The following is a 23,020-nucleotide window of genomic DNA, read 5'->3' as shown; positions in this document are numbered from 1 at the left end:
AGCTCCCCTGCATTTAGATTAATGCTGCTCAAGAAAAGTAATAGTTTTGTGAGGAGAGTTAATGGGGGGAAGGCTGAGGAGTCCAGTCCAGCAGCACAGAGAGGTAGATGCACAGAGAAAGGAATCAAGGGAAGGAGTCGAGGTCGTGACCTGTGTAGAAGGACGGAGAATGCAAGGGCCTTCTTCTCTTGCATCACTGACATTGAACCGCCACCCACCTTCAAGGGGCAAATTGGAGACTGGGCATTTTATTCTCCCAAAGGGTCTTCCTAGGAAAGGGGCAGCGTCAGAGCTCCCACTGGTGAGGTTGTTTTGTTGGTTTTGTTTTTTAATGTGAATGGGTCCCTTTCATCAGGATCAGGGTTCAAATATCATGTCTCAGCCTGCTGCTCAATCAGTTTAGATACATAATAATAGTCAACAGTTACATATTATAGTATATATTCTATACTATGCACCAGGCACTGTGCTACAACCTTTATAAACATTACCTCATTTGTTCCTCACCACCACCCTGGGAAGTAAGTGCTCTTATTATACCCAGTTAATAAATCAGGAAACTGAGGCACAGGCTAAGTGACTAAGGGACAGGGTCCCACAGCTTCCGAGCCACGTTTCAGCTGGGCCTTCCTGACTTCAGGCCCAGCACCCTAACCCAGGGCACCATCCGGCTGCATGACTAGGGTCATGTTACTTTGATTCTAAGCATTCCCACTGCCTCCTCTGTAAAACTGGGAGGATAACAGTGGGATTACTTCCCTCAAAGGAGGGAGGAAGATATTCTGGAGATCGGAAAGCACTATAGACACATGGGTTAATTCTGAATGCTCTAAAAGGGATTCCTGTTCCAGTGGGGGATGGATCACAGTCACTAACAAAGGCCAGGGCCCACCTGAGAACACAGATTGGCAGAGACAGGCCACACCAGTGCTTCTATAATCTGCCCTCATTTTACAGATGAGAGAAAGGAGGCTTGGGAAAGGCCAGGGGCAGATCCAAGTTCACACACACCAATCTTGGGGCCAGGTTAGGAAGAAAACCTGGGTTCCCCTGCTCTGGGGCCAGCCCCCCAACCCCGGCTCTTCCCTGCAGAGGGAAGGTGTCATCCGGAGGACTAACCGCGCATGGGGTGGATGGCTCAGGTTCCAGAAGACTGGGCCCAGAGGAGAAGAGCAGATGGCAGGAGCGGGATGTGCTTACTCAAGACATTCTAGCCACAGGAGGAGGAAAGGTGCTGTTTCCTCCCAGGCTCCCCTTCCACCGCCACTGGCCAAGCTCACCTGGTCTGACACACTGGGGGTGCTGGGGATGCTGCACCCTGCTGGGGGGCTGGCTCCAGCTTCTACAGACACATTACCATTTAAAGACAGGGCCCTGACGGAGCCAGAGGGCCTGAGTTCAGTTCCCAGGCCTGATCATAACTAGCTGTAAAATGAGATGATTTGACTGAACCCAGAACATCCTTCGATGAAAGCAAATGAAAAGGACTGGCTAGCCACATGTTGGCTCCTCTCTAGTCTCAAGGATGCCTTGGATATGTATATTTTAAATGAATTCAAAGAATCCCATTAGGCATTGATTGACAAACCCTAATTGTTCTTCTATTGAGCAAAGAAAACAAAACAGACTTTCTGACCAAGCCCCCATACCCCACATCTCCTACACAATAAATGAGTATTGAATTGTATTAGAATAAAGAATCACAGAACTTAATTGATGGTAGATGTTAAAGAGAAAACTCATTTGTAAAACTACTGTGTGTCTGGGGGTGGGAAAAGGATGATTTAATCAGAGAATGAACCCCAAGGCAAACAAACATTTCTTGGGGATCGTCTGCCCTTTAGGATCATCCACTGGTCCCCACAATCTTTGCAGATATGACTGATTGCCTATTGACTGCAGAGCTGAATCCCTGCCATTTTAGCTAGCCTTATAATTTCTTGGCTAGGAGATCAAACTAAATAACCTCTGAGGCTTCTGAGCAATTTAAGATTCTAAGATTTTGGGGATTCTAAGTTTTTATGATACCAAAATTCTGAAAATATATAATTCTGAGATTTTACCATCCCTAAGGTTTTTCTTCTGTTGCTCCTTTTTGTTCCTCTTCCTCACCCCCTTCACACTGATTCTGGTTCTTGGAAACCCTTTCAGGCTTCTTTTTCTTCATTTAGCCTCCTTCTTCAAAATTCTTTATCAGCTCCCATTATCAAGGGCTTCATAATGAGTTCTTCTTTGTCTTTTGTCTGTGGTTCAGATAATCACTTCTCACACAAAGCCTAGACCTGTCCCCATTAACAGCCCCCCCTTCATCTGCCAGGGAGAGAAAACTCCATCACAGCAATTTCCTCCCCTCTCTTCCCATTCCATTAAACTATGTCCACTCTGGCTGAAAGGCAAGGAGGAAGAAGACAGGGAAGGAAGGAAGACAGGGAAGGAAGACAGGGAAGGAAGGAAGACAGGGAAGGAAGGAAGGAAGGAAGGAAGGAAGGAAGGAAGGAAGGAAGGAAGGAAGGAAGGAAGGAAGGAAGGAAGGAAGGAAGGAAGGAAGGAAGGAAGGAAGGAAGGAAGGAAGGAAGGAAGGGAGGGAGGGAGGGAGGGAGGGAGGGAGGGAGGGAGGGAGGGAGGGAGGGAGGAAGGAAGGAAGGAAGGAAGGAAGGAAGGAAGGAAGGAAGGAAGGAAGGAAGGAAGGAAGGAAGGAAGGAAGGAAGGAAGGAAGGAAGGAAGGAAGGAAGGAAGGAAGGAAGGAAGGAGAGGGAGGGAGGAAGGAAGGAAGGAAGGAAGGAAGGAAGGAAGGAAGGAAGGAAGGAAGGAAGGAAGGAAGGAAGGAAGGAAGGGAAGGAAAGGAAGGAAAGGAAGGAAGGAAGGAAGGAAGGAAGGAAGGAAGGAAGGAAGGAAGGAAGGAAGGAAGGAAGGAAGGAGAGGGAGGGAGGAAGGAAGGAAGGAAGGAAGGAAGGAAGGAGAGGGAGGGAGGGAGGGAGGGAGGGAGGGAGGGAGGAGGAAGGAGGGAGGGAGGGAGGGAGGGAAGAAGGAAGGAAGGAAGGAACTTTGTCATGCAAATCTCTTATGTCTATGCTTACTACCACAGTATAATAAATTGACCCGTCCTATGGACCTATGTGTATTTGTGGGAAAGTATGTCCCAAGTTTTGTGGAGAATATTTTGTACCAACTATCTTACTCTATCATCTTAGTAAATGTCACTGCAAAAATACAAAATCTACAAGCTAATTACTAATGGGGCCTCATGGGTTAGCAATAGCCTCATACAAGTTTACAAATTTTCTCTGAAAAGCCTAAGAGTACTTAGCTGCAGCCCTTCTGAGGACTTCCCTGCCAATGCTAGTTTGGGGAATAGTCCAGAAGGGGTTGATGACGTGATGTCATCTTAAGGAAATAAGGAAACTTCTTGTGCTAGGGCCTAAAATACTTTCCCAATCAATCCTCTGGGCTAAGTCATAGAACAGATCTAGAAAACATATGTATGTAAATAGGTCAAGTGGCTGAAGTAGGACATTTCTCAAACTTCTCTAGCATAGGTTGTCTGAGTAATTACCAGCAGGTAAGTGTACATTTGCACAGTTGGCAGAAGCTACACTAGGTGAGAAAAAACACAAATGCAAAGATTAGGGCATAAAGAGGAGAAGGGGGAAGGAATCATACACATGAAAAGGATTATCACCAACTCCTCAAGGATAAAACAAGGGGATCAACAGCTGACAGCCTGATGCTGATGATCTGCTGACATTCATGGCATCTTGGAATTCGGAATTGAGAGAGACTTTAAAGAGCATCTTTTCCAACTCCTCATTTTGACAGCTGAGGAAACTGAGGCAGAGAGCAGAACCTTGCCCAATGTTATTCAAAAAGGAAACAAAGCCAGAACTTGGACCTGGATCTTTTGACTCTATATAAAATGTCACCACTCCCGTTGGGGCAAATTATGGTGAAAGTGTTCACAGAATGAAATGCTCACAAAACTGTGAAAGTGGGGACTGTTGTCTGTGAAAAGGAGTATTCAAGGAGACAGCAGCTCATTTCTGCCTTGTCTGTCTGGAGCTATCCTGCAGGGAGTAGCAAAGGCAAGTATGAAAGTAGCCTCCCTCTAAAAGATAAAGAGGAGTATCACCCCATGGCGATTGGCCCAGATGAGGATGAATGAATCTCTGCTTTGAGAATGTAGTCACGCTACGGGCCATGTCTGTACTCCATCAGTATGTGCTTAGGGAAAACAAGATGTATCTATACAGCTACCTTTCATACTCTTGGGACATAGGAATGGAAAACATTCAAAAGGTAAGATGAGGAAAGGAATGTTCTAGACTCTAATAAGGCACTTGCTTCCAGAAAGAATCTAAATGAGTGGAAGGAAGATAAAATCTAAAAGGTTTTGTAACTCACTTCAGGTTATATAGCATGGAAGAGACAGAAATGCCATAACCTTGGAACTGTCATGGAGAATAGTTTGAAAATTACTGTTTACTTAGTTATTATGAAATGTGATCATTTATTTTTTTATTTTCTTTTTTATTTGTTATTTTTTTATATTTTTAATTAATTTTATAATTATAACTTTTTTGGCAGTACGTATGCATGGGTAATTTTTTACAATATTATCCCTTGCACTCACTTCTGTTCTGAATTTTCCCCTCCTTCCCTCTGCCCCCTCCCCTGGATGGCAGGCAGTCCCATACATGTTAAATGTGTTATAGTCTATCCTAGATACAATATATGTGTGCAGAACCGAATTTTTTGTTGCACAGGAAGAATTGGGTTTAGAAGGTAAAAATAACCTGGGAAGAAAAACAAAAGTGCAAACAGTTCACACTCATTTCCCAGTGTTCCTTCTCTGGGTGTAGCTGATTCTGTCCGTCATTGATCAACTGGAACTGAGTTAGATCTTCTCTTTGTGGAAGATAATGTGATCATTTATTAATGTAAGTCTACGTATATACCATGTAGGCATTTATTTGTTATTCACCTATCCATCTATCTACTATCTCTATCTATCTGACTGTGTCTATCTAGCCATCTAGCGATTCAGCCAGCAGCTGGCCACCATCTATCTATCTTATCTATTTATCTATATGCTTATTTTTTGGTTTATTTATTTACTTTAACCAGACCTTTATGACAAGGATGCTTTAGTACTGGCAGAGCTAAACTTCTTATCGAAATTCAAATTAAATGATGAAGGCAGATGTGATTTAAAACAAACCAACGATTAGCTCTTATAATAAGATTGCATTGACTGCAAAGGCAGTTTTTTTTAAACTACTTGCTACAATAATAAAAATATAAACAGGAGGTTTTCACATGAAATCACTCCTGGTCTTCACTGATGTTGCACCTGTCAGGATTCTTGTGACTGTGGGGAAGCCTTTTCCCCACTTACAGCCTCTGTTTCCTCTTCTGGAAAATACCCCAAGGGTGGCGGACTCAAAACTTCCTAAGTCTCCTCTCAAATTCTATGCCTCTTTTCTCCAACACAATTCAGCCCTGAATTCTTGTAAGGAAGGAAGCACAGGGGACGACAGTCCCCCCCACCTCGGTCATAAGGCCTGTTTTCCTTTCCAGGACCAATAGAAGAACAATTAGTGACTTCTGTCTCTGCCGCCTACATTTTTGGAGGCTGTGTAGCAAGTTCCCCAGCTCCCTTGGCCGAGGTGAGGGGACAGGGGGAACCAATTAATGAAAGCTGGTGGTTTCCTAAAAGCTTTTGAAATGCTGTCCCTTTGGAAATCCTCAAGCACCCAATGGAATGAATAGTCAGGGCCATTATAAAGCACTGATTTTTGGGGTTATTTTCCTCTTCTTTCTTTTTTGTTAAGGTTCCTTTTGGTAGTGGGCACAGGGACAAGATGGTGACATTAGCATCCCGTGCTTGGATGCCATGACAGTTCCCAGAAGTTACTTTCTATGGCATTTCTATCTATTCCCTGCTATATAACATGAAGTGAGTTACAGTCTTTCGGTCACAGATTTCAGTTCTGAAGGGACCTTGGAAGCCATCTTGTCCAACTTCCTCATTTTAGGGAAGAGGAAAATAGGACCAAGTGAGTGGAACCGACGTACTCTCATAAAAGGGGCATGGTATTTGCACAATCTCCCTCCCAAGGTGGTTGTGAGGAAAGACCCGTGGAAAGGGGTCTTACTTATTGTTATTGTTACACAGGGACTGACACAGGGTAGACGTCTACTGAATGTGCTGAATCGACTTGTTATTGCAGGAAATATCCCTCAAGAGCAAACCTAAGGAAAGAGTGCTGCCTTCCTGCAGCAGCCGGGGGCTGCAAGGCTCTCTAAGGCCATCTGACTCAATCCCAGCAGGAGTCCTTATCCCTGAGAAGGAGGCATCCAGTACTCACTCGAATAATAACAGCATTCATACAGGGTTTTAAAGTTTATAAAGCCTTTAATTTACCCTCACAATACCCCTGTGAGGTAGAGTTGTCATTATCCTCATTTTACAGATGAGGAAAAAGAGGCAGACAGAAGCTATGTAACCTATCAGGGGTCATGCAGTGTGTCAGGACAGAGTTGAATTCCTATCTCCCAGATTCAAGGCCCAATGTTCTATGCTACACTTGAAGACCATCAGTGACGGCAAGCTCTCAACGTCCCATGGCGGCCCATTCCACTTTGGGGCCCTTATTCTAATTAGAAGTTGGACTCCCTATGACATCTCTTAGTTTCTTCTAGTTCTTCACAATGAGCCAAGTGTAACTTCTTAGGAAGACCCTTCAAATTCCCATTTTACAGATGAGGAAACTGAGGCAGGCAGCGGTTGAATGACTTGCTAAGGATCACGCAAGTAGTAAGTAGATCAGGCTGGATTCAGGTCTCCCTGATTCCAGGCCCAGTGTTCTATGTGAGCCACTTAAACTTTCTCTTCTCTAGGTAAGATGTCTCCAGTGTCTTAGGCACGCCTAGGGGACCAAGGTTTCTGCACTACAGGCACTTCTCTGTTTTGCCATCATCCCTCTTAAGACACAGCACTCAGAAGCGGCTGCAGCATTCTGTGTATTGTTGGCCAAAGCAGAGAAGAGTAAGGCTATGGCCTCCGTTCTGGACACTACCCTTCTAATGAGATAATGGGAGAATAGGGTGGCTCCTTTCGGCTGTCATGGAACTTAAGTGTCGGATGTCCCATTGCAGGGAGCACTGAGCCTGCAGTTAGGAAGTTCAAGTCCTGCCTCAGCTACACCCACCAGCAGCAGGCTCTGAAAAGCCAGTCAGAAACAAGAATGAACACCCATTCCCTACCAGGCGTTGTACTCGGTGCTAGGGGTACAAATAAAGTAAAAGCAAACAAACAAAAGTCACCAGTTCTGACTCTCAAGAAGTTCACAATCTAGTGTCACCCCGAACTGCTCCGTTTTCTCATCTCTGATGAAGGGACAGTAATGGCTCGCAGGCTTGCGGCGAGGCTCAGAGGCACGCACAGGGAGGGCAGTGAGCTGGCACATGAATGGTCAGGAAGACTTGAGTGCTATGGAGAGCGTATTCGACCCGGGGCTCGACGGCGGCTCAGACACTTAAGGAGCTTCCTGGGCACATCACTTAACCCTCTTTGCCTCAGTTTCCTCATCTGCAAAATGAGCTAGGAAAGGAAAGGGCAGAGCCCTCCAGGGTCTTTGCCAGAAAGCCTTGAATGGGGTCACAAAGCGCTCCACCCAAGGTAGCTACCGTCCTGGGGGGCTGTAACCTTTCAGCCAGCCCCAGATGCCCTCAGCGCGCTGCCGGCCGCGAGTCCGCATCTTCTCACGAGGAGAGAACGAGGGCAGCGTTCTATGCCTTCCAACCCTTCTCGGGCTGGGGCATCTCCCTAACGCGCGTGACCACGTGCCAGGCCGAGAGCAGGGAGCTGCCCGTGGGTGATCACCAGCTCTGGCCTGCTGCGGGAGGTTCTGCTTTTCTGAGAGTGCTTTTTGCACAATACTTTCTGCAGGAAAAGTAATGTAAGCATCATCACCCCTCCCCACTTTAGAGATGAGGAATCTCAGAAAAGATCAGTGATTTGGCTAAAAACACAGTGACATGAGTCAAGATGGAAACCAAACTCTTCTCATCACTTACTGATCATAACGAATGGAGGTGAGTCAGAGTACTGTAATGGATGGGCAGCCTGACTCAGGAGACACGGGTTCCAGACCTGCCTCAGGTATTTACTAGGGGTATAGCCCATCTTAAGAGTAGTCCCTTAAACCCGCGGGGTCCCCCGGATTGTTTGTTGTTCATTTATTTTTCAGTCATGTCTGACTCTTTAGGACTCCATTTGGATTTTTCTTGGCAAAGATACTGGAATGGTTTGCCATCTCTTCCAGCTTATTTTACAGAAGAGGAAACTGAGGCAGGTAGGAAGAAGGGACTTGTTCAACATCATACAGCTAGTAAATGTCTGAGGTTGGATTTGAACTCAGGTTTTCCTGCCTCCTGTTCTATCTGCGGTACCACCGAGAGAGCCAGCTGGTTCCCCCAGATAACTGTTTAAGTTGCAAAGCAGACGCCACATCTGTATTAGCAGAAGTTTTCTCCCTGAGAATTTCTTATACCAATGAATCCATAGACCTAGTTTTAAAAAAGTGTGATAAATGACCTCTCCTGAGTATGCAGTACTTTTCAAGGAAAGGATGAGTCCATGCTCTCATTTCACCTTGCCAATAGCCAAGGCAGGCAGGGAGGAGAGAGGGCACGGATTCTTCTCCACATCTTATAGGAGCTCAGCAGGGGAAGTAATTTACCCAGGGTCACAGAACAAATCCGGGACAGAGCTGGTTCTGGAATGAGAATGCAGGTCTCCTGACTCCCAGGACCCGAATTCCTTCCATTCCACTATTTTCTCCCAAAGCCCTTCAGAGACGGGGGTTTCCTTGTCTCCCTGCCTTCTGTGCCAGCCGGTGACAATCGCCCTTCCTCAAAAAGGCATCTTCCACTGAGGCTAACCCATGTTCCTCTCCCTGGAGCTTCCAGCCTATTCTGTCTTGACCTCAATGGAGACCAAACCATAATAAAAAATAGCAATTAATCAATCAGTTATAGAGTGCTTTTTAATTTACAAAGCATTTCCCTAAAAGTAGTGCTAATAATGATTGCTAGCATTTATTATGTGCCAGGCACTTTACCGTTATTATCTCATTTGAGCTTTACAACAAACCTGGAGGTAGGTCTTATTATTAGTTCCATTTAACAGATGAAGAAACTGAAATAAATGGAGATTAAGTGTCCTGCCCCAAGGTGACATAACTCACAAGTGTCTGAGGCTAGCTATGAGCGCCATCCCAAGCAGCGGGCTCATCCCCTTGCGTCTCCTCATCCAACCCCAATCCCGTAAGTTACTAAGGTTCTGGATTCTACTCGCTTCCACCACCTCCTCCTTTCTATCCTGTAGCCAGCAGCCAGCAGTCCGGCACAGACCCCTGCACTCCCTCGGCCTCCTCACGCTCCTCCCCGCCTCCGGTCCCTCCCCAATCCCAGATACCCTGCACTTGGAGCTAGGCTAGGTTTTTAAACCCGGCCTTCCATCCCCTCTACCTCACAAACCCATTGACTCCCCAAAGGACCTACAGGCTAAAGTCCTTCCTCAGCTGTTCCAGGTCCTACAGGCCCAGACCAGTCCCAGCATCTCTCTTCAGGTTTTCTCCTTCATGGACACTGCCCTCCATATAAAATAAGGCAGGATAAAGAGACTGGAAATCTACCAACTGTACCATCCTAGTCTGATACCCTGGGCAGGACAGCACAAGGTGAGAGGCCTAAGGGCAGCAGCCAGAGCCTGGGGGTCCCAGAGACAAGGCTCTCTCAAAGTGCTGCCGGGCCACCACTTTCCCTCTCCCTCCAGCACTGGGCTGGCAGACAAGGTGAGCACAAATAGCTGAGGCGGTGATTTAGCTAAGCCTCTGCAATTGAGCATTTCACGGGAGCAGTCCTACAAAGTCCTTTATCACTCTAAACAGCAGGAAGCTTCTGGAGAGGTAGGGTGAGCAGGGTCCCCAAATCCAGGAGGCAGCTTACAAACGGGGCCCAGCTCTCCACCATCACTGCAAAGAGTAATTCAATTGTAGAGTCAGAATTCCTTATTTTTAAAAGAGGATTTTAATGTCCCCAAAAAAGAGCTATGTATTTTCGTCTTGAAGTATAACAAAGAAGACTTTTAACATTTATGACGCACTCCCTCTCACAACTCTGAGAATCACTGTCTCCATTTTAGGGTCCCTGAGCTAGGGACCTCAGACGTCCATCCCCTCGGCCACGGTAGCGCAGCGCCTCCCTGAAGGCACTAAATACCAGGGGTCCTCGGGTATCAGAGCACTGTCTACGGAGTGCTCCTGGTCACACGGGCCAGGGAGTGTTGGAGACTTGGGCTGATTTTTCAGGGGAGGAGGCAGCACACCGTGCCCCCCCCCCCATGCTCCTAAGAGCTGGGAGCACGTGGGGAGGAGGGAGGGAGCATCCTGTGAGGTCAGGTTCTGTCACACAGCATCTCTAGATCCTGAGCTACGTTCTCTATCATCCCTGAAGTCCAGCTTAGGCCCTTCCCCCTGGAAGCCCCGGCCCCGGGAGCTCTCCCTCCTCGGAGTTCCCCCCACGCCTGCCTCAGTGCCCTGGCTCTCTACCCCCACAGGGCTAATTACTGCCCAGCGTGGCAGGGGAAGGGTCATCTCCTCCCTTATATGAAAAGCAAAGGGATTGTCAGAAAGGGCCGGGCCGGGCCTCCAGCTTCTCCATGATTCCCACAGGGGCCGGCACAAAAGACAGGAAATTAATGTTGTCGAAATGAGCCAAAGACACAGAGATAAAAAAGAAAGAGTTGCTGCTTATTGAGTCGCGGGTTCAAAAAACAGTCACTTCGCCTAGTTATATAATAATGAGCAAGTCACCTGTCCCAACCTCAGTTTTCTCATGTGCAAAACTGGGGAAATCCCCACACTGCTGCTCTGCTGTCAGGGACGCAGGAGCAAAACGCTTTGTAGACTTTAAAGCGCTGTCCAAAGATAGCACTTTTAGTTCCGTGCAGGAGCGTTTACTACTGATGATAAACTTTCCCTTAGTGCCCTTTCGGGCCGGTGGAGGTGATCATTATGCTTCCTGGCGGGCAGCCAGATGGCTCTGACAGAGACCTGAGTGTGAATTTGTCTCCGACGGGAGGGGGGGGCAGGACTCCAGGCGGGTGACCCGGTGCAGAGACTCCTCCCTCAGACCCCTCATTTGTGATGTACGCTAGGGATGCTCCGAGAGCGAAATGAGGGAGCCGGCGCAGGTGCTTCGTGCTGCCTCTGGCTCCTCTCGGGTTATTCTCGGCGTCCTCCGCCGATGACCATCTCCGCGGGGCTCTCTTCCCCCTGACCCTCTGGGGTTTCAGCAGCTGTCGTGGGCTTGGATGTCTTTGAGGAGAGTCCCGGTTCTCTAGATCCAGCTCCAGTCTCTCTCCGGAGACGCAGATTCACATGATTTAGCATTTCTGCTAGGAATGTTTCCCTTAACATTCTGTGAAACTCAACCCATTCCAAATAAAATTCATTCTCTGCAGCCCTTACTGGCAGGCCCTCCCTTCTCCCTAGCTTGCCACGTGCCCTGATGGCCCCCGTTCCTCCGGGAGCCGGATCTGCATCGCATCCCAGCTCCCATCCTCTCCCTGCCCCTGGTCAGAGCCCACGGCTCCTGCCCTCATGTTGCCTGCCTCCTCCATCGCTTCTCTCCACCCGTGGGGCCACCGCCCACCCTGCACCAGTCAGGGCCTCATCCCACCACTACGGTTCACTTCCTACTTCCAGTCCCCCTTGTCTCTGATCTCTATTCCACAAATCTGTCAAGGTGACATTCTGGGCTTGACGTGTCACCCCCTCCTGCTCCAGAAGCTTCAGTGGCTCCCTATTACCTCTAGGATCTAAGTGCATCTGGATGGCTCCTGTAACGTGATGCTTTCTGTGACACCGTGGAGTCGTAATCCCAGAACGGCAGAGCAGCAAGGGGCCTTGCCCGCCCCAGAACCTCATCCCCTGTGCCTACAGAATCATCACCAGCCGTTACCTGAAGGCCTCTAAAGCGAGGAGACTCAGCCTCTCAGGAGCATCCCAGGGAGCCCAGAGGCTGGGGCCGTTACTGTGACATCCGGGCCTTGGAGCCCAGGGCTGGGAGCCGACGCCGCTTTCCACTGCACTACCCCGTTCGGACAGAGTGCTCCCCGGCAGTGCTCACGGACCACGGCTGTAAGAAAGGGAAGCGGCATCTCCGGCCGGCCCGGTGTCACGTTGATGCGACTGGACTCTGTGAAGCCCGGCCCAGGCGATTAGGCTTTAGTGCCAGCGGTGGAGAGTCTTTCTAAACGGGAATGATAGATCAGTGATTGCAAGGTTCCGTTCTTTTCTATTGCTTTTCCAGCTTCTAAAGCCAATCTGGCAGCGAGTGGCCTTTGCGGTCACCTGCTGGTTCAATGGAGGAGGATTTTCTCCAGGCTTCAGACCTTCCCCGCCTCCGCCCAGCCGGGGAGAAAAGCTCTGCCACGAACATTTCCGAGCGGCGCCTCCCCCCCCCCCCCAGGGCAAGCCCTTCAAAGAGACGCGTCCATGGCCACGGAGTAGCTCGGATAACCTGATCCCACTGACATGCCTTCATCCCCAGGCGCGCCCTGTGCTGACACACAAATCCAGGCTCTTCTCATGCACAGACCGGCTCCCGATTTCCCAGACCCCTCATTGAACTCACGAGGCTGGAGAGGCCCAAGGAGGCCTCGGAAGGAGAGCCAGAGACCCAGCTCAGCAGTCAGGCTCGGGGCCCTCTGGTCCCGCGGGCTCCGCCCACAACCCAGATGGAGGCTTGGCTGTGGCCAAGTCGTGGCCCAGCAGAACCTGAGCTTCTTAGAGGTCATCCAGCTGGCCATTTTACAAATTAAGGACCTGAGGTGGAGTATTTATCCAAGGTCTTTTAGGTATGAAGGGGCCAAGGTTCAGGCTCTGCAGAACTTAAAGCGACGGTTTTCCCCCATTTCACCTTTATTCAGGGTCAATCTAGGCCCAAAGACAGGGCTACTTCTGGGGGGAGGTCTGGGACCAGGGACCAGGCTCAGTCTGAGAGCAGCAGAGGGGTCACTCTGGGGACAGAGCCAGAGTTCAGGCTGGGACCAGGATCAGGCTTCTTCCAAGCCAGAGAGAGGGCTCAGAATGCAACTAGGTCAGGGCTCCGACCGGGGAAGGGAGCACTCTGACCGGGGAAGGGTCAGCGCTCCGACCGGGGAAGGGTCAGCGCTCCGTCTGGAGAAGGGTCAGCGCTCCGACCGGGAAAGGGTCAGCGCTCCGTCCGGAGAAGGGTCAGCGCTCCGTCCGGGGAAGGGTCAGCGCTCCGTCCGGGGAAGGGTCAGCGCTCCGACCGGGGAAGGGTCAGCGCTCCGACCGGGGAAGGGTCAGCGCTCCGTCTGGGGAAGGGTCAGCGCTCTGTCTGGGGAAGGGTCAGCGCTCTGTCTGGAGAAGGGTCAGCGCTCCGTCCGGGGAAGGGTCAGCGCTCCGTCTGGGGAAGGGTCAGCGCTCTGTCTGGGGAAGGGTCAGCGCTCTGTCTGGAGAAGGGTCAGCGCTCCGTCCGGGGAAGGGTCAGCGCTCCGACCGGGGAAGGGTCAGCGCTCTGTCAGGAGAGAAGGCCAGGGTTGGGTCTGGGACCGGGAACAATTCTCTGTTTGGGGTGAGGATTCAGGCTTGGTCCGGGGCAGGGGTTCAATCCGGAGCCAAATGTGTGACCAAAGTTAAGGTTAAGTGAGTGGCCGGTGGGAGCAGTCTGTGATCAAGGAACCAGAGACTCATTACCCTGTGGCCAGGGTTAGCTCTCGTTCTGATACTGCAGAGGCCGGGCCTGGTTTTGTTCTGCTTTCTGCATAAAGAGAATTACCTCCGACAGCACAGAACCTGTACTTCTTGTCTGTGTGTGTGTGTGTGTGTGTGTGTGTGTGTGAGGGGAGAAGGGGGAAGGGAAGGAGGAGGTGACGCCTCCGGGAGCCCTTTGACAGGGGACTTGGGAATCCCTGGGCCCCCTCTCAGCCCCCCCCCCCCACTTGCTGTGTGACCTTGGACAGGCCACTTCCCTTCCTGGGACTCTCCAAGGCCACAGAAAATGCTGCATCGCTGCAGAGTGACAAGCGCGGCATCCCGGGGAGCCCACTCGCCGCAGAGCAGCCAGAGAAGAGCACTCCCAGCTACAGTTACTCATCCCGAGAGGCCGATTAAGTATCTTCCCTCATCAGGCCGTTTTGTTCCAGCTTAGCAGATTTCTGGCCTCCCCGTGTACTCCCAGAGAGCTGCAAAACCAGCCCAGCCCCAGCCCAGCCTGGGCCTGCCACAGCCGCCGGCCCTCTGGTGCAGCGGATGCCGGGTCAGGGAGGAGTCTGGGCTGGAAGCCCACTAAGCCCCGTGCTCTTGCGCACCTGGCGTGACCCTGGGCAAGGCGTCAGATCCCTGCGGGCCTCAGCTCTTTCATCTGAAAAGTGAGGGGCTGACTCTGCTCCCCGGGGACTGAGACTGCTGTGTCCCTGCCCCAGAGCTGGTCATGCAATGCAGAGACAGGGCGGAGGGGAAGCCAGGGCCTGCTCTCGGAGGCCTTGGGGAAAGGGGGGTCCGGCCGGCCTGGTGTGAAGGGCCAGAAGTGGCCTCTTGTTCATAGGGACCTTCAGAGAGCCCCAGGCCCAGAGAGTCAGTCCCCAAGGCAAACAATTGCATTCCTACTAAAACTCTAGGAGTTAAAAACAAACAAACAAACAAACCCTGCCCTCAGGGAGTTTACACTAGGCCAAGAGTGATCCCATACACACAGATAAATAAATAAAAATGCCAACAAAATCACACCCAGTAATTTCAGGAAAATGAGAAGCCCCCCTGGAGAAGTCAGTGAGGACCTCCTACGGGAGTGGGACCCCAGCTGCGCTCTGAAGGAAAGGAGGGCTTCAGAGGAGGGAGGAGGAAGAGGGAGGGCCTCCACGTGTAGAGAAGCTGTTTTGTATAGACGGCGAGTGGGCCTGTTAGACCTGTTTTACTGCAATGGAGAGTGAAGGAAGGAGAGAAATAAGGAATAAAACTGGAATAAGGTGAAGCCCTGCTGTAGACAGCTTCAAATGCCAGGCTCAGGGGGTGCGTTTTATCTCAGAGGCAACTGGGAGCCAATGAAGAGTGACGGTCAGGTCTGTGTTCTGGGAACACCCGCTTGGGCAGCTGTGCAGAGGAAGGAGGAGGAGAGGAGAGCTTCACAGCTCAGGCCAGAGGGGACAAGGGTCTGCCTGGCGTCGGGGGAGCCATTTCGTTCTGGGGCACCTGGTTTCTCTACGTGAAGGTGATGCCGACAGACACAGATTGAGAATGGCTGTAGACACACCAAGTGACGATCTGGGACTGAGGAGGACTCTGAAGCCTGGAGCCTCAGTGGCTGGAAAGATGAAGACATTAGCCACAAAAATGGAGAAGTCTGGGAAAGCAAAGCTCCGTGTGAGAAGAAACCCAACGGGTCCTGCTCGGGCATGGCAGAACAGGGGACGCCTGCAGGATATTCTTACGGGAGCACGTAGGAGAGAAGACGGGATCCCGGCGACAGAAACTTAAATTGGATGCTATGTGAAAACTCTGGGTCTTCTACCACAAAGGCAAAAACAATCCCAGGCTAATGTCACGGTGATGTTCAGAGTAAAAGTAATGTTAACAATAATAGCGACTCGCATAACGCTTTCCGGATCACAAAGCGCTTCACACACAGCCCTGTGAGGTTTCAGATTAGTAGCTGGGAAATCTAAGAATGAGTCTTGTTCCTGCTATAAACCTGCTAGAGATCACGGACAAGTCTTACAGAGCCACGCCAGGGAAGGATTTCTCATTCACTAAGTGGATGGGCAGGAGGTGGCACAGTGGATAAAGCACCAGGCCTGAATCAGAAAGACTGATGCTCCCGAGTTCAAACCTGGCCTCAGACACTTCCAGCTGTGTGAGGCAAGTCACTTAGCCTGCTTACCTCAGTTTCCTCATCTGTGAAATGAGCTGGAAAAGGAAATGGGAAGCCACTTCAACGTTGGACAGGAGGGAACAGAAGAAGAAGGATTTTTCTGTCTTGGTCACTTCAAAATGACAAGGTGAGATGATGTTCAGATCAGCCACACAATTAACAAAAATTCAGTCCCATATGCTGTGTTAGAAAACAGGGTCACAGATAAAAAAAGTCCACCCCTGCGCTCAAAGCCGCCCTCTTGCACTCTACGAGGGGAAATAGCAGGTAACATGAATGTAAATCCAAAATGCACACCAAGTGATTTCTGGTAGCCGAAGGAGGCACTGCTACTAGAGAGAATCAAGGTGGGCTTCCTATAAGAGGTGACCTTGGGCAGCACCGTGACAGAAGTTAGGGATTCTGTGAGGTGGGCTAGTGGGATAGCCTGAGCAAAGGATGGAGGTAGGAGATGGATTGTTGTACAATGGGGGAGAGGGAGAAGCAGCCAGGAGGACAGTTTGCTGAGCAGTGACTACATGCAAGGGAAGGACTAATGTTTAAATGCCCAGCTAGGTAGGCTGTGCCAAATTGTGCAGAGAGAGGATTATGCACTTTATCCTTCCTACAGCCACAGGAATCAGAAAGGACTGCACAGAAGCCCATGGAAGAACCTCTACTGCATAACGGCTCCCCAGAACTGAACCTGGCCCAGTTACCGCTCTATCGGAAGGCTCCTGGCCCTCCCTGAGTGCAGGATGCCAGAGGACAAGGAGCAGAGGGGACTCTGGGGAATGGCTGCACAGGAGATAGAAGATCCCAATTCAAAACTGGCCAAAGAGAAGCAGGGGCTTGAGAGCACAGAATATCAGTGCCCGCAGGGGTATTAGAACACAAAGCTAAACCTGAGCGAGAAGGGGCTTTAGAACCCAGAACAAGACAAGACAAGGGATGTCAGAAGACTAAAGAGGGCCTTGGAATACAGAATGTGAGAGCAAAAAGGACTGTTGGGACACACAGCATACAACAGTAGCAGTCACAGGGGCCAGGGGAGGCAGAATGCTGGGCCTAGACTGAGATTAAAACCCACGGGAGGTAACCCCTCCTTGCCTCTCCCTTCCTCCCAGTGCTTCCTGTGCTCCCCTCTCCTAACCGTACTCACTGCAGAAGAGCCAGGACGGTGGACTTGCTTCTGCGGCCCTCCTTCTCAATTCCCTCTTCCTTTTAATTGTGTCATCAGCATGATTATAGGCCTCTTAATAAAACATTTTCTTTACAAAGAGAAACAGCTTCGATAGAAGCCTTGGTGCTGCCGGCAGCTGAAAAGCTGGGGCCACAGCTCTGGGCTTCCCCTTACTTGAGCAGCACCCATCCCTCAAAGCAGAGAGGCAATGGCGGGAAGGAACAAGCCCATTCTTTCCGGGATGTGGCAGAAAAGACCTTGGACACTGCGGCCGGAGGCAGGGCGTGAATTCTAGCTTAGCCACTAACTGGCTTAGTGATCATGGCCAATTACTTAATGTCTGTGAACCTCAGGTCCCCCATTTTGCACAGTGCAAATCATCGTATGTTCACTAACTGCCTCCGGACTCTTAGGGAGAAAAAACTTCATAAGACCTCCCAGGCATCTCCAACTCGGTATGGCCAAAATGGAGCTCCTTTTTCCCCCAAACCCTCCCCCCTTCCTAGGTCACCATTTCAAGAAGACTACCAGCTTTCCCGGGGCCCATAATTGTAGCTACAGCATTATCCTCAAGGTCTTACCCCCCAAATCTTGCCATTTCTACCCCTACATCTCTCTTATCAGACCTTTTCTCTTGATTCACACAACTATCTACCACCTTAATCCACCCCTTGCCTAAATTACGACAACAGCCTCCATGATGGATAGATCACTGGGCCTGGAATCAAGAAGTCCTGAGTTCAAATTCAACTCCAGATGCTGGGTTGCTGTGTGACCCTAGGCAGGTCATTTAACCTCTGCCTCAGGGTCCTCAGCTGTAAAATGGGGATAATAGTAGCACTTACCATCCAGAGTGATAAATAAGTGAGAAAAAATTTGTAAAGTATCTGCACAGTACCTGGCATATAGGAGGCACTTAATAAGTATTTTTTCCCTTCCTTCCTTCTCCAATCCATCCTATGCATTGCTTCCAAAGTAGTTCTCCTTAAGTACATATCTGACTCGGTTACCACCCCCATTCAATTAGCTCCACAGACTCCCTAATGCCTCAAGGATAAAATAAATAAACAAACAAACAAACAAACAAATAAATAAATAAATAAAGACGAGATAAAAGATGAAATGGCAAAAGGGACAGAGATAAAGTGGTCCCACATGTAAGAAGAAAACCAGTGAAGACAAAGAAGAGTTTTAAATGAGACAGAGGGAGAAACAGCAGCATAGGGGTATGACCAGGGAGAGGAATTATTTTTGTAGCATTTGTGCCTATTTAACCTTTAAAGGGCTCCAATTTATCTTTTCAACCTCACTGGGCATTATTCCCTCCCCAGCCCCTCCCATACGCACAGTAATCCAAGCATTCTCCTATCTGCACCCTTTGTCCCCGGCTGTCCCCCATACCTGGGATGGTCCCTGTCCTCCTCTGAACCCTGCAGAATCCTTCCTTCAAGTCCCTTCTCAAGCCCCACAGGAAGCCTTATTCTAACCCTCCCCCAGGACTGCTGGGGCTCTCCCTGCCACCTGCCTCACACACCAGAAAGTCCGTAAGGTGCCCACAAGAAAGGTTTATTTCATTCACTACATTTTTTGTCATGAGTGATTAACCCTGTCTGGTATGCAGTAAGTGCTTAATAAGTGTCTACTTCTCAATATAAATTTGAGTTGTCATTATAACTCATCATCATTCCTACTTTTCTCCTCTTCCTATCCATTCCTTTCATTTAACTAATACACATTTACTAGTATAAAATGTAGGCTATGTTTGGGGAGAAAGAGTTGACTAAAATAGATCTCCTATGCTGAGGGAACTTAATGTCTACTTGGGAAGAAAGAACATCCACAAAAAAATGAAAAACGAGATAAGGGCTCATCAAGGGGAATGGCAAGAAACGGAACCGTGCCACAGGAAACATTCCTCAAAGAATGGGGCAAATGACCTGAAGAAGAATAAATGAAAGGGAGCATGAAATCTACGTTTAGAAAATCGAGACTTCCGGCCAAGATGGCGGCGTGGAGGCAGACAGCTGCTTGAGCTCCTCGCTTTCTCTCAGAACTTACTTCATGACAAGCCTCAGACTTAATGCTTGACCCAGAAAGAAATCCACAAATTATCACCAAGAGAAGACATCCTTGAAAGTCACCAGAAAAGGTCTGTGTTTGTTCGGGGGAGGGGACGAACAGACTGGGCACAGGCTGAGGGCAGGCAGTGAGAGCGAGGCAGGCAGCTCACACAGCTCAGACCGGAGGGGGAGGGGTCCGATCTCTGCCGTTTCTGTGAAAGGGCTTTTGCCCCAGTGTGGATGCTCCGTCTTGGCAGCAAGCCAGGAGCAGCAGAGAGGGTGTAAACACCGGAGGTGAAGATTAAAACCCCAGAAAGCCAGCGTCTCTCAGAGCCCGGCCACCCCCAACCCCCACCTGGACTGACTCGGTGCGTTCTCAGAGCCTCAGAGCGCAGACTCGGTACAGTCATTGCTGTTCTGTTAGTGGCTCTCTGCTGCCCTACCCCCAGTCTGTAGAGGAAGCCCATTAATACCATCCAGCCCCATCCCCCGCAAAACAGACCAATTGTTTCTCTTGTCAGTTTGTTTTCTTTGATTCCTACTCTGACAAAATGAACAAAAAATTCAAAAGGGCTCTAACCATTGACAGCTTCTGTGTGGAGAGGGAGCAGACTTCAAATGCTGAGGAGACTAGGAACAGACTGTCCCCAGATGTATCCCCTGGGAGGGATATAAGCTGCTCCTCAATACAAAAGAACCTCATAGAGGAAATCAAAAAGGCTCTCACAAGAAAGCTGGAAGAGAAATGGGAAAAGGAAAGGGAAGCTTGGCAAGAGAGCCTGGAGAGGTCATCCCATGCATTCAAAGACAGAGTGGATAAAGAAATCAAATCATTGAGAAACAAGATTAGTGAGCTGGAAAAGGTAAACAACTCCAAGGAAAATAGGATTAGTGAGCTGGAAAAGGTAAACAACTCCAAGGAAAACAGGATTAGTGAGCTGGATAAAGAAATCAGCTCTCTAAAAAATAAAATGGATAAAATGGAAAAAAATTCCATAGAAGATAAAAACTCAATTGGACAATTACAAAGAGATATAAAAAAAGTGAGTGAAGAAATTACATCATTGAAAATTAGACTCGAACTGAAAAATGTGAGGAAAAAAAGAGCTTGGACACCATTTTCGAGGAAATTATCAAAGAGAACTGCCCAGACGTTCTGGAAACAGAGGGTAAAATAGACATTGAAAAAATTCATCGATCACCTACTGAAAGGGACCCTAAAATCAAAACGCCAAGAAATATAGTGGCCAAGTTCAAGAACCATCAGACAAAGGAAAAGATATTGGAAGCTGCTAGAAAAAAACAATTCAGATATGGAGGATCCACAATAAGGATAACCCAGGATCTAGCAGCGTCCACATTAAAAGAACGAAGGGCCTGGAACATGATATTCCGAAAGGCTAAGGAACTTGGTATGCAGCCAAGAATAACTTACCCAGCAAGAATGAGCATCATTTTCCAGGGAAGAAGATGGACATTTAACGAAGTAAATGAATTCCATCTATTTTTGATGAAAAAACCAGACCTACATAAAAGGTTTGATCTTTAAATACAGAACTCAAGAGATTTCTAAAAAGGTAAAAAGAAATCTTGAGAACTATACTTCTGCCAAAAAAATATGTAAAGAACATATGTACAATTTGTCTTAGAAACTAGAGGTGGAAAGGAAATTATATCATAAAAAAAGTATAAAGTGGTGGTACTACATCTCATGAAGAGGCAAAGGTAACCTATTATATCTGAGAGAAAGAAAGGAGGGAGATGAACATAGCGTGTATCAATAGACATATTCGATTTATGGTGAAACTTCTTCCACTTCATTGAAAAGTGAAAGGGAAGGAGTAAGCTAAGGGGAAGGGAATACAGTAATTTCGAGGAAAAGGGGTAAAATAAGGGAAGTAACTTTAAGGTCGGGAGGGATCCTAAAAAGGGAGGGCTGTGAAAAGCAAGTGGTGTTCACCAGTTTAATACTGGATTGGGGGGTAAAAGGGAAGGAAAGGGGAAAAGCATAAGCAGGGGTTAATAGGATGGCAAGCAATATAGAATTAGGCATTCTAACCATAAATGTGAATGGGGTAAACTCCGTCATAAAGAGGAAGCAGTTAGCAGACTGGATTAAAAGTCAGAATCCTACTATATGTTGTTTACAGGAAACACACCTGAAACAGGATGAGACATTCAAACTAAAAGTAAAAGGGTGGAGCAGAATCTACTATGCTTCAGGCAAAGCCAAAAATGCAGGGGTAGCCATCCTCATCTAAGATCAAGCAAAAACAAAAATTGATCTAATTAAAAGAGATAAGGAAGGGCATTATATCCTGCTAAAGGGCAGCATCAATAATGAAGCGGTATCAATATTAAACATATATGCACCAAGTGGTGCAGCATCTAAATTCTTAAAAGAGAAATTAAGAGAGCTGCAAGAAGAAATAGACAGCAAAACTATAATAGTGGGAGATCTCAACCTTGCACTCTCAGAATTAGATAAAGCAAACCACAAAATAAATAAGAAAGAAGTCAAAGAGGTAAATAGAATACTAGAAAAGTTTGATGGGATAGATCTTTGGCAAAAGCTAAATGGAGACAGAAAGGAGTATACCTTCTTCTCAGCAGTTCATGGAACCTATACAAAAATTGATCATATACTAGGGCATAAAAACCTCAAAATCAAATGCAGTAAGGCAGAAATAGTAAATGCATCCTTTTCAAACCACAATGCAATAAAAATTACATTTAATAAAAAGCCAGGGGAAAATAGAACAAAAAATAATTGGAAATTAAATAATCTTATACTAAAGAATGATTGGGTAAAACAGCAAATCACAGACATAATTAATAACTTCACCCAAGAAAATGACAATAATGAGACATCATACCAAAATGTGTAGGATACAGCCAAAGCAGTAATAAGGGGAAGTTTTATATCTCTACAGGCCTACTTGCATAAAATAGAGAAAGAGAGGGCCAACGAATTGGGCTTACAACTAAAATTGCTAGAAAAGAAACAAATTAAAAACCTCCAGACAAACACGAAACTTGAAATTCAAAAAATAAAAGGTGAGATGAATAAAATTGAAAGTAAAAAAACTATTGAATTAATTAGTAAAACTAAGAGTTGGTTCTATGAAAAAACCAACAAAATAGACAAACCCTTAGTAAACCTGATTAAAAAAAGGAAAGAGAAAAAGCAAATTGATAGTCTTGAAAATGAAAAGGGTGAACTCACCATTAATGAAGAGGAAATTAGAACAATAGTTAGGAGCTACTTTGCTCAACTTTATGCTGATAAATTCGATAACTTAAATGAAATGGAAGAATACCTTCAAAAATATAGCTTGCCCAGATTAACAGAGGAAGAAGTAAGTAGTCTAAATAGTCCCATCTCAGAAAAAGAAATAGAGCAAGGTATTAACCAACTTCCTAAGAAAAAGTCCCCAGGACCAGATGGATTTACATGTGAATTCTACCAAACATTTAAAGAACAACTAACTCCAATGCTATGTAAACTATTTGAAAAAATAGGGATTGAAGGAGTCCTACCAAATTCCTTCTATGACACAGACATGGTACTGATACTTAAACCAGGTAGATCGAAAACTGAGAAAGAAAACTATAGACCAATTTCCTTAATGAATATTGATGCTAAAATCTTAAATAAGATATTAGCAAATAGACTTCAGAAAATCATCCCCAGGATAATACACTATGACCAAGTGGGATTTATACCAGGAATGCAGGGCTGGTTTAATATTAGGAAAACTATTAGTATAATTGACCATATTAAGAATCAAATTAATAAAAACCATATGATCATCTCAATAGATGCAGAAAAAGC

At 47.6% G+C, this 23,020-nt stretch overlaps 1 protein-coding gene across 1 annotated transcript in view; it reads right to left on the bottom strand.

The window, feature by feature from the left end:
• The window catches only part of TSNARE1 (t-SNARE domain containing 1), a 156,302-nt gene extending 144,616 nt beyond the window's left edge, over positions 1 to 11,686 (bottom strand). The window contains exon 1 of the mRNA XM_074276874.1: positions 11,571 to 11,686. Coding sequence (XP_074132975.1) covers positions 11,571 to 11,686 — 116 coding nt within the window. The remainder of the gene's footprint in view (positions 1 to 11,570) is intronic.
• Positions 11,687 to 23,020: the final 11,334 nt, after the last annotated feature.

This window comes from Sminthopsis crassicaudata, chromosome 1 (assembly GCF_048593235.1).
Source record: "Sminthopsis crassicaudata isolate SCR6 chromosome 1, ASM4859323v1, whole genome shotgun sequence".
Classification (NCBI taxonomy): Eukaryota; Metazoa; Chordata; class Mammalia; order Dasyuromorphia; family Dasyuridae; genus Sminthopsis; species Sminthopsis crassicaudata.
The sequence above is the reverse complement of the archived record's forward strand: the minus strand, read 5'-3'. Positions and strand labels throughout refer to the sequence as shown.